This window comes from Triplophysa dalaica, chromosome 16, assembly GCF_015846415.1.
Source record: "Triplophysa dalaica isolate WHDGS20190420 chromosome 16, ASM1584641v1, whole genome shotgun sequence".
Taxonomy (NCBI): domain Eukaryota; kingdom Metazoa; phylum Chordata; class Actinopteri; order Cypriniformes; family Nemacheilidae; genus Triplophysa; species Triplophysa dalaica.
The window spans coordinates 3,790,889-3,803,680 of NC_079557.1; the positions used below are offsets into that span (position 1 = coordinate 3,790,889).

Sequence of the window (12,792 nt, forward strand, 5' to 3'; positions counted from 1 at the left end):
TGAGACATACCCAGTCCCACTATATATACTGTACCGTCACTCCACTCAGCTTTATGGGCATTGACAGTTGTTGTCTATGTCAAATACATTTAAACACAGTCGGGTAAAAAGTGGCACATTTTGTTCTCATCTGCCCACACTTCGTCTCACCGAGCAGACAGACACACAAACACACTGTCAGCAACACAAAGCTATGAGAATTTGCCACCGGTCAAGTATGCTTCTTCATAATTTTCCGCTACAATATACTCTCTTCTTCATGTAACATAAGTCACATTTCAGCCCACATGTGACTGAACAATTAAATAAAGCAGCACTTCAGAGTTGTTGCCGATCGGCTCTGTCGGATGCTATGACACAATGACCCCCTTTATAACTTTAGCGTGGTTAGCTCTGAAGTCCACAGATCGTCTACTGGAAATTTATCTAATCAGATATCTAATCTTTTAAAAAAAATACATTTCAATTTGAGGACTTTACATAAGTAGCCATTGTTCCTGTCTGCTTTCTTTATTGTACTTACAAAACATGCTGAGATATTATTTAAAGTCCCCGTGAACTGGAAATTGCGATCGTTTTTACAGGAGTTAACACATGCTCCGACCAAGACGTCTAATTTACGTCATTGAGATTGATAGTAATTTCAGGGCGGAATTACATTTTTAAATTTTAGCTGAAGATTATGAGGGTACATTAGTTTATTTAAGTAAATGACCCACATTGATAAGCTATTTACTAGAATAAACGCTGTAATATCTCATGAAAAAATAAGAATTGTCATTTTTAATTTTCAGTTTAAATAAAAAAATGTATCACTTCTGATAATCCAGCCCTTAAATTTACGTAAATCTGTATGTCAGTCTGCCAGCTCTGGTTGTCCCTTACTGATATCCTTTTTTATTTTTTGTTTTACTGTTTTGCACATTGTGAAAGGCGCCACAAAAACAAAACTGAACTGTTAAATTGGATACAGATTTGACCCCAAAAATGGTGCTTGTTGCAACAAATTTTATAATTGACCATGTTGTGTTTAAAATATAAGTTACTAAAGTAGCATTTTGTAGCTCAACTGATAAAACATGGCGCTAGCATTACAAGAATCATAGAAAAGATACATAAAGACACAAAAAATAAAATCTATCTTTTTATGTATTGCGCTAGCTATGCAAGACTATGAAGAGATCAGCTATCGCTTAACAGCACAGAGTTTTATGAGCGCCGCTGTCTCATGCGGCGGCACAACGACTTTGTCACAATCAGATGAGCTAATTAGCCTCAGGAGCGCAGATTAACAGTGCATGCTGCAGAGGAACTGAAACCAGAGCCAGTGCCATGCAAGAGAAAGCAGCTCTAATTAAAAACAGACAAGAAAAACACTACAGTTCAAACGGCGGAGCAGAGCGATGGCTTTCACATGTGATCTTCAAAAACCTTGCTTTAAGAGAAAGCTGAAACATTACTTAAAATTAATTGGCACTGAATGAGTTGATTCATGTTTGAAAGTTTCCTGTTCAATAAATTTTTTATTTAGGCCGGATTCGTGGACTAACATGCTTTACAAAACTAATTTCCTATTTTATATTCGTCTACCCAAGTCAACAAGAAATTAAGTTCACCTCTGGAAAATATCTTTCTTCTTTTCTAATGAGGTCACAAAGTTCTTTTATTTATATAACCTCTGACCGACAACCACTTGTGTTTAGAAATGCCTTTAAAAAATTGGTCAGGATATTTCATAACCTCACTTTCAAATAAGATCATTTTATATTCTCACAAACCTCAAATATCATCCATTACTATTCATTCCTGATGTATATACACAGTGTGAAACTTTTCAAAAGAGCGAAATACATTTTCTGGTGCGGCGCTATTTGTATCTTTCAGATGTTCCTCTAGCCAAAGAAGATATTCTTGGAGAATACACACCAGCTATTCGCATTTCAAATCTTGAGTTTGCTACAGCAATTCAGTGCAGAGATATTCTTAACACTCCAAAAGAGTGGTAATTCAGAACGACAGCTCTCTACGAAATCTCTCCGTTTCAGCAAGATTTCAGTTTTGTCAGCTAAATCTGTCCCTGGATGCCTTGGTGGGGAGTTTTCAGTTCAAGACCATCTCTTATAATCCCTAAATTAACCTTCTAGAATTCAAAGAAATCTCCAATTGTATAGGCCTATACAGTCCATGTGGGCAAGCTTGTATACACCATAACAATACCGACGTTTATTTGCATATTCATTGTCTACTGTTACAAGTGGGATATAAATGATCACTTTCTACACGCATATAGCCAACGGCAAGCACCAACCACAACATTTTTAAGCTGATATAGGCAGCAGATGGCCTTATTTTCACAACCTCTCTCCAGAGCACAAAACCTGCTCAACAACGCAGATATGATGAGAAAATCATCACAGGCTCATAAATAAGTAAGAAATCTTTAAATCTGAAATGTCAATACACATCTCTGCTGTCAGTGAGGCCCAGCCCTCATTAAAATCAATTTCTAGAGAGCGGGAAATGTGAGACCATGTGTTACGCAGGCTGAACGCAGACCTCACGGGCTGGTGGATGAGGAACAAAACTCTTGGACTGAAAACCGAACCCTTCATGCATTTACATGCTCTTCTGTCTCCCAGCACAAACCAGCGTGACATGAATACATATTGCATGAACTCGGATAACTTCGGTTCTGCCAAGTAAACCCAACACAGACACAAAGGTTATGGGAGGACAGCAAGTACTGGAGACTTTTGAATATGTGAATAACTTCAAATTAAAAATAGCTAAGGTGTTAAACCGATACAGATGTTAATACATTTTATGCACTGTTAAAGAAACAGAGCATCCAAAAATCTTATACTTCAATTTTAAAGGGGAAAACAGTGTCTTTAAAGAACATTTGGCCATCTGCTTTCTATTTATGCTTATGCTTTTTTCAACAGATGTTATAAAGTTTAGGGAAAAGCTTGCTTTGTATGAATAGTACCACAACATAATATGTAAACAGGAACGTTTTGTAGCACAAGTATCAAAAACTCACCTAATTTACTCAATTATTTTTGTTATATACTGTATAACAAGAAACTTATGTACCTTTACAGTCTTTTTAAGGCTCACTCGTCAATTCACTCGTCTTGATAATTCCACATATAGACTAAAGTTTCAAACAAAAGACGTATATCTGGGCTTAAACTTGAAATCTTGTGCTTTTGACATCATGCAGGGTCACGCAGACTGATCGGTGCATGACAATAAATTAGGGCAATTCGCAATCTGAACTACATCTACAAAAAAACATATTGATCTACCAAATTACATGAAGATGAACACGACCAGTAAACACCTCAAGTGAGTATAATGCGTTTGAAAATAAGTGTGAGTAGTTGCTCCTACAGCGTCATGTCCGAGTCAATTCTGGGAATTGGTTTTCGCAATGCACAGTCCACATGAATTGTGGTTCACTAACGAACCGCTCAAACTAATTAGCGAACGAACCATTCAGACAGATTTGCATAAAAGTTTGAGTGATTCAAACGAACCGACGCAAAGAATCACACGTTCGGAAGTCACCATGTAATCAAACAGGAATATTTGAAGTGTTTTACACAGTGTTGCAGTGATTGTTATAAATGATTAACCCTGTGCACGCTATTATTTTTTCTAATTCATTTGCACTTGTAATCTTTAATCAAAAACGAAACATGATTCCACATGAGGTCAGAGGTAGGACTATACTGACTGTCCAATGGCCAGGCATTTTTAGCCCTCCCCTGCAGGCCCAACTTACAACAAACCAATCAAAAAAGAAAAGTTAAAATAAAGACCCACCCTACATTTTTTTCTAATTTCAGAAGTAGTTTCACTCGGATACACGTCACGATACAGAAAGAATTTTCATGGTGACTTTTGCAATATTAATGCAAATATAAAACAAATCGTTCATTGATTCTTTATTGGAAACTGGACTCTGAGACTCAGATTCAAAACCAATGACTAGATTTCTAATCGTAAACAGTTGAATAATTAACACTTCACTTGTACTCGAAATGAGCGAAATCTTGAATAACGTCACTATGATTTTTAAATGCATTAAGAATGAAATTTTTAGGACGTATATGTGGATCGCATGGGGCGTATGGAGATATCACTTACCTTCGAGCGTATCATTTGAACAAGGTCGCCAAAAATATAGCATTGTGTCGACTGCTTTTCTTACAACATTATTTATTCAGTTACTTTAATATTGTTTGAGAAATATTGCTAAAAAATACGTTTGACTCATGATTGACATCGCTTGGACTCCATCTCAAGAATTTATTAAATGCATACAGTACAGTTACCATTACCTTTGTCTTGAATATGGACCTAAACTGTTTGTCATGGTAATGTTTCAAAATTGCAATAAAATCTGACAACAACAAAAAAAATCTCTGTATTTTACAGACTGTTGCAGTTGAACAGACATGCTTGTCTGTTTTCCCTAAATGTTCTCTATATACTATATACTGTTCAGCTTGTATAATCCTCATGAAATATCAGTAGTTGGCTGCTCCTAAAGAGTTATTCTGGGTACTTTCCTATTACAAAAGAATAATTATCCCCTCATTACCAAAAGTAATCCTGCCTCAACCAAACATCACAACATGTTGCATAAATACGGTTTGATTAACAGAGGAGAGACAGAAAATCTCACATATTCACACTGTGGATTGTTAACAAGCGACTGTATGATTGATGAACAGAAGCAGATTCAATCAGAACTTATTATCTGGTGTCAAAATCCCTCAATTCTCTTTGCCCTAATGGAGCCCCTTTGTGGTAATGTTCTGACCCATTGTCCTCATCGTGGTGCCTGTCCTACTTACATCCGACTCACAAAGAGGGCAGTCGCCATTGAGAGTATTTATAAAAGAAACTGGATGACAGACCGATCGACCTTGTGCTGGAGGTCATCCTCAAAATGGAGCCTTTCTTGCAGTTCATGGATTCTGTTGAGTGATTTTCTGTTCCTTTTATTTCTCTCTCTCTCAAAGGGGCGACCAAAGACATGGGCAAAATGCTGGGGGGCGAGGAGGAAAAGGACCCTGATGCCGATAGGAAGGAGGAGGAAAGACAGGAAGCCCTCAGGCAACAAGAAGAAGAGAGGAAGGCAAAGTATTCAAAAATGGAAGCAGAAAGAGAATCGGTCCGACAGGGCATCAGGGACAAGGTAAATTTCATTTAATACCATGAAATTGTCATTTACAATAACGACAGTTAGGTTGTGCAAATGACCCTAGGGCAAGTATTTTCGTACATTTAGATTGACGTAGGTGTGCATATGTCATAGTATAGATATCTTAATGATGAAAATGAACAAAAACATATCATTATCATTCTTTAATTTAACAAAAGTAACAGATTTACCTAAATTGACATTATAATGTTTTTATAATGATCTGTGTGATTTTAGAATTATGCATACAGCATGCAAACACACACAACACAAAATAAGTGATACAGAAATTATTGTTATGCAATGACTTTGGCATTTCATACTTGTCGAGCCTCAATGAGTCATATAAAGAATGCAAATTACTTATATTAGTCAGACTATCTGGATTTTACGCATAAATACTGTGGGTCTATGTACTACATACAAATATCTGCAAATATAAATAATTTTCTTAAATTTGGTCTGTTTTTAAAACATGATGTACTGGCATAAGGGATTTAAGGTCAACCACAATCACATTAATACAAAACGTGAGAGGTATTGTACTGTATTGTAGGGTTTCTTTCTTCATTCGTTGGACTTTTTTGTGGTAGACTGCATGTTACTTTGTGGAAAGTTTCAGTTGAGTGGTATTTTGTGGAGTGGGATGGATGGGCCCCGAGGGGGCATGCTGTGAACCAGAGGAACTGGAAAAATACCAGTCCAACTCTGGCAAGCATTGTATTAAAGAGACTGTGGAGAAACAGACTGACTTTTGATGATACGGACACATGCCTGCTTTCTGCTTAATCATATTTAAAAGAATATGTAACAATTTAACCCTTTAGTTTGCGTTACATTTTATCATAGTTTTAGGATGTGTATTTTCAAGTCAAATTATATAAATAAAATAAAAATACAGTGGATAGTCCACCATTAAAGGGAAAACAACTTCTGGCCATTGAATTTAAGGGCCTCCAAAAGAGTTGCTCTTGAATCAACCTTTGAAGCCCAAGATGCGATCGTTTGAATATGACATTAAAAGACACTCAAGTCAGCACTAAAATAATTATTCTTTGAGGGCCTGGCATTCATAAATTCATCACAATCATTTACTCTGGGCTTCTGAGACTCACAGATTGTCTGCATGGCTTCACAAAATGGTGGCTGATCTACTGCGAGCTTACTCGGTTTGACTAAAACAGATACATTTATGCAAAGCCATGTTGAGAGGATGGGAGGCCAAAGAAACCATGTCTCTCTTCCCATAAACCTTCACCCCACGAGTCTAATTTACCACAAGGATTAAAGACGATTCTCCACAACATTAAGTTAAAACGTGACTGAAATACTGAGAAAAGTCTTATGGTTCGCCCAGGGGCGTAGCAAGCTTTTCAAAAGTGCGGGGGATGGATGTGTTTTGTTTGTAAACAATGAAAACGTTGAACGTAATGACAGAAAGGTACAAAAGGTATAACATACAAGATATAAAAAGCTTCCCATTTAAATGTGTGATACTAGTAAAGTATAAAAACACATTCGGAACACACAGAAAATAAGTCAAAACTCTGTTGTGAAAATACACAACCTTGCTAATGAATCAGAAAAACTTTAATAATCACAGGGGGGAAGACAGTGGAAAGCTTGATAGTGACATTGGTCTGACAGGACTGTGACCGCTAAAGTTTGCTTACTTGCACCTTAAAAAGGGGAGATATAAAAAAACGCCCACACAAAGCTTTTTCTCTGGTGGTATAAATAATGTAACAATTTTCTGTTTTTAAACATTAAAATAATATACACTTTTCGTTCATAGTTCTTCAACAGGTACAATCAAACATAATAGGTAAGTATCCACAAAAGTATTCAGCTAAACAAAAAAAGCAATGTTCAAAATATCAAAATCAATAAACCCATAAATACAGTGCTTAACAAGGACAATTTGTCCCTCCTCCTCGTCAATTCCCTGCCTTCTTCATCACAGTTACTTTATACATTGCATGCCACATAAATAACCCAATTTAGCTATTTCTGAACAATATCCCAATTTCCAATTAGCATTAGTCTAAAAACTAAATATAATTCAGAAAACACTCGACATATCAACAAAACATAAACAGAACATCTCCCCAAACACATATCAAGGTTATTTAAAAACTTTGAAAGCATAAACACTCATTCAAAGTCGCTGGAAAAGGAAGACGTAAATAACCATAACCGTTCCCGCCTCCTCAGCACGAGCTAACCGATAAATCTAACACACCAAGAGAGGCGGGACTTAAGGCAGAACAGCCAATCATCATCCGGTCACACTCAAAGCCGGTGTTCTGATTGAGTGGGAGGGGAGAGGAGAGGAAGCAGCCGCATCGAGCGCAGACACAGAGCGGACAGAGAAACGCTGGAGTGACTGCTGTAAGGCGTTTTGTAAAAACTGCTGAAAAACTGCAAAAAAAGTGCGGGTGTTTAACCCTTTCACCGGGAAAAGTGTGGGTGTTAAAACACCCACATCCCCCACGGTTGCGACGCCCCTGGGTTCGCCAGCTGAACTTCAGGGTTTGCCAAGCACTCTCTTCAAGTATTTCTCAGACTAAGCTGCATTAATAAGAGGCCATAAGTACATAAGTGACAAAAATGACAGTCCCAGTGGAAGGTTTCGGAAAAGCAGGAAACTCGGTTGAAAGGCCCGTTGCCGAATATGTGAGCAATTTGATGTTTTTTACAGTTATTGGAGGTAGAATGAATTCATTGCGTAACATTTTGTCTTTCCTTTTGTTCATCAGAGTAAATGTATTGTATAATGCAAGTGGTGTATACACACACACACACTTACTGTATATATATTAGTATATAGTACAAATGCATAGTATAATTCAATGTAAGTCGCTTTATAAAAGTTTACAAATTTAAATTTAGCAACAGTGACAAAAAAAACATGCGGTGCTATCATTCATTGTTTGTGAATTATATTTACTACAGTATACGTTTAAACACTATAAAGCATGTAAAACAACAAGAATGAGGATGACTTTGTTTTGTAGATAAATCTTTAAGTAAAATGACAGTGCTGTATGCGTCCAAAGGGGTAGAGCAGTAGATATAACAAGCTGTCATTTTAGCTTCAGACCCTTTGGGGTTGAAACAGAACAAATGGACCATTTGTCATCTAAGCACTTCTCTAATGAAGTGGATTTCTCTGCCAATATTCGGAACGATATTTTAAATTAGCACGTTTATTTGCAAATGAGAAAGTGTCTGTGATCTGCGAATCATTAAGCTTACTGTCAGAATCAAATAATTATACAGACTTGCCAAGTGGCAGACTGCCAAACTTTAACCAAAGGGACATAGTGAACGCCATCCAATTCTAACGATCCTCAAATTAACATCCAGGTTACGAGGCAATCTAGAATCGAGGGTAGTCGAAATTCTCCCATCCTCATCCATCTGTACTTTTATCGAGAGGATACGGACCATTGTCAGGGTGGACGTAGTATTCAATTTGACAAGCTATTAGTAAACGAAATTTGCACTTTTGCGTTAACTTATCAAGCAGAGGGATGCTTTTACTCTTCTTACACTCTTAATTTACAAATAACAAAAGGTCACATTCTACAAAAAAATGCCTAACATGATGTTGATTTACGTTTCAGTATGGCATCAAGAAGAAGGAGGAGAAAGAGGCAGAGGCCCAGGCAGCTATGGAGCAGGCATCCGAAGGCAGTTTGACCCGTCCCAAGAAAGCAATCCCAGCCGGCTGTGGAGATGAGGAAGAGGAGGAGGAAAGCATCGTTGATACAGTCATGAAGTTCCTGCCAGGACCACTTCAAGATATGTTTAATAAAAAGTAACATTTGTCCCAATGAGTCGTCGCTTTACCGAAACCATGTCATGAAATCCGCCTTCTCTTTCCCTTTCTCGCATTTGTTCTAAGATCTCTGGACTCTACTCGTGTGCCATAACATCGGGTTTAACTGAGGGGTCGAAACATACGTGACATTTTTTGGATTGAAAAAATGAAGAAAAACGCGTGCACTAGAAATGTTGCATATGCATGTCTACTGCACCTTGGATCTCTTTTTAAAGACAAGTTTAACGCCCCATGAGTCCAGACCTTGGAGCAAATATCCTCCATGCTTCATTGATTTTGTTTGTAAATAGCAAACGAAAAAGCTGTATGTGAATACAGATAGATATATATCGATATATATCGATATGCACATATATATAGATATATATAGAAATAGAAATAAACAATGACTAAGAGTAAAAGCCATAATTTTATCCTGGAGAGGTCTCTCCAGATCATATCATGTTTTGATTGTTGCTCTGTTATAGAGTTTTATTGATAAATCCACGTGGTTAACCTATAAAATAGTCTTTGTGACGTTTCGTTTGACATTCATTCATCAAACTGGCCTACAAGCTTTCAGGCATCGTGAGTTGTAACAAGATTATTTTGACTCAAAACTGTACTAAGAAGGAGAACGTAACTTTATCACACATTGCTTTGCATTTTTCTGTAAGCATGCTATCAATATTTTGTTTATCAGTATGCTCACTGTATCCCATTTCATTGGACATTTCAGGTGAAATACACTGAAATTCGAGGCAATAACTCTGGGTTTGGATTTTGTTGTCCGACAGACAAGTTAAACAGCATATTGGTCTATACTCGTCTCTGTAGTTCTTCCTAACGATATATACAAACTCTCATTATGTTACGCACATACATAGCAAACTTAAACAGACTACGGAATTGATTCCTAACATTAGCTAACCGGGCCGAAGCAAGATGTAAACCGTAGAGCAAGATGTACTATGAATTTACTTGCGTTTGCGGTAATACAGAATGTTAGGGGTGACTTTGATCACGTACAACCACAATTGGATCAATAGGGCTATATATAAATATATAAACTTCATCTTCACTGCTGTACAGTAAATCTAGTTATTTCATGTCTACATTTATTTACGTTAGCTCTCACAATGAGGTTGTGAGCACATGTTACGTAAACAGACAGTGACAATGGTGCAATATTTGTTTCTGAATGAAGATGTCCTGTGTGGGTTGAAGATGGGCAACTGAGCCCAGATCAGCAATGACAGACAATCTTCACGACTAAATGTTCATCTTATTTGCTAGAAAATGTTGGTGTGCGAACGTGGTGTTGTCTTCCTAATTTCAGTCCAAGAAAATACTTCTGAGCTTAGTAAAAGAAGAGAAGAATGTTGCAGGATTTCTTACTGCTGGTCACTTGAACTTATTTTTGAGAATGTGAAGTTGCTTCGCTACATATTCATTTATGTTTACAAGAACTGTCAAAGTTAACACCTTAAGGTGTGTGATAATGTTTATCAGGTGTGTTTTTAGCGCAGGTGAAACCAGTACAGAATGCTGTTGCGTATGTTGCAAAATTATGAGCGTCATCCACACAAAATGCAGAACCTAAAAATACACACAGGCCTGTTATTTAGTTTGTTAATGCGCTAAATATATATATTTTTTTCCAATTCATAACTATGAAATAACATTTCACAGCTCTAGTAAGCTTGCTTATCTCTAGTTCATGTATGAAGCTGCTTCTTGATTCTAGAATCGATAAGACGGAAAACAACTTGACCGAATTCCTTATTCATGCGAATGTCAAATGACAGAATCAGATCGTATTACCATTGTTTTCTTTTTCACTAAGATAAAAGTTAAGAAAAATGTTTGCGTGCTATGATAAGAATGGTTGTATTCTAATTGAACTCTGTCCATCTTTTATGTCCTGCTACTCACAGATCATAAGTCTGATCATGAAGATGTGTAAACGCCAGAGGCAAATCTTATGATGCGGAAAATTAAAGATAGGAATTTGTATAATGATGCCATTGCTTTGAACATTCCATATATTCCAGACATTCCATCTTGTCCATGCCATGCTGAAGAATCATGTGGGTAATACTCAGCCCCAAGTTCATGTGAATATGAATGAAAAATGTATTCAGTGTCTCTAGAAAGACTGTGTTCCGAGAGTTAAACTCTCAGTTTAGTTTATAGCACACAGTCAAAGTGATGTCATAGCTATCTGTCCTGCCAGCCACATACCACAAGCAACAAGACGTTCGATATTTGTTAATGTTTGTGATATAAATGTGCTTGCAGATACAAAGTGTGTCCTTCTACAGCTGAACAAACTAGCCAGTTGCTAAGAAATTTATGAGAAATGGAATGAGCTATCAATCATCCTGGAATGTGTTTCAGAACTTACTGCCAAAGTAGTTACTATTTCTGTGTTCGTATGGCAACAACGTGACTTGTACCACGTTTGGATACATGAAATGTGACCCTCCATGCAAATACATCTGCAAGGATTAAAAAAAAAAATTCATATACAAGAGTTTTTACAAAGTTGTACTTTAAAAACAGACAGGCGCCATTTTTAGAGCACAAAATATGTCGTTTAATGATTTTTATATGCGTGAATCGACTGCCCTCGGTTTCGTCGATCTCATAGAGTCGACAATGTGATGTGGTGAATTTTCATTGGCTGCACTAACAATTTAAAACTGCCCGAAGTCTATGATATCACCCATCCGATCATCGCTTATGTTATTATTAAACCAAAGAGTGTTTGTATCGTGAGAATGCCTTTAAAATGTTATTTTACAATTATTTATGATTTTTTTAGATATTCTTATTTTGACATCATTGAAGGTTTTGTCATTGATCTAAATGAGATTCCTAAAGACAAATTGATCTAATAGATTTGATCAACTATTAAATACAGTTTGTTTACAAACAATACTCTGTAACAGAAAACAAATTACAACACCCTCACTTTCTGACACAGAACAGCTCTGTAACTATTTCTTATGTAAAATCAATTTCATTCAACATTCACTCAATGTCACTTTCTCTCTCAGATGCTAATGATGATACTGCCTAACACAGTAACGTTATAATACTATTCCATTGTTGTTATCGGAATGTAAGTGTCTGTTGTTCAATTGCATCGTCCTACGCGGTTTCCTCTGTGTTGCAAAGATATCTGGTTGTGATTTTCTGTCTGTAATCTGTTCCTGTCTCCTGGTGGTTGTATTTTGAGAAAAAATGTTTCTTATTTGGTGTATTTTTTTAAGTCACTGTAAATTCTCTCACCAACTTTCCTATCTCTCTGCGTTGATGAATTGTATGCATGCATATGATGTGCACTGTACGTGAGGTTGTAACTGGTATTTCTGTGTGTCCTCTGTGTTTACCGAGCGCTTCACCTGTTGGCCTCACTGCATGCCGTTATTGACAGATTTTAGACTGTATACATTCCTGCCAAATGGAATCACCACACGTGGATAATAAAGTGATTTCATATCAGTTTTTTATGGTTGTGTGTTTCTGCTTTCTGAAAATCTCTAACTATGTTTTATTTTGAAATGAAGCAACAACATTTCAATAAGATTTGTGTGTGTTTCTGTAAATATTCTACTTAGCAAATCCAATATGTGGATCCAAAAATGTCATGTATGTGTCACATGTGCATTTTCCTTTCATGTTTCATATTCTTTAGAGGCTGTTCTACATTTTTCGACACATTTGACAAAAAGTAATAAAG

The 12,792-nt window shown here is 36.7% G+C and overlaps 1 protein-coding gene across 1 annotated transcript in view; it reads left to right on the plus strand.

Moving 5' to 3' along the window:
• The window catches only part of LOC130438350 (complexin-1), a 36,465-nt gene extending 23,908 nt beyond the window's left edge, over positions 1–12,557 (plus strand). The window contains exons 3-4 of the mRNA XM_056770230.1: positions 5,037–5,212; positions 8,848–12,557. Coding sequence (XP_056626208.1) covers positions 5,037–5,212; positions 8,848–9,045 — 374 coding nt within the window. The 3' untranslated portion in view covers positions 9,046–12,557. The remainder of the gene's footprint in view (positions 1–5,036; positions 5,213–8,847) is intronic.
• The last annotated feature ends 235 nt before the right edge of the window (positions 12,558–12,792 follow it).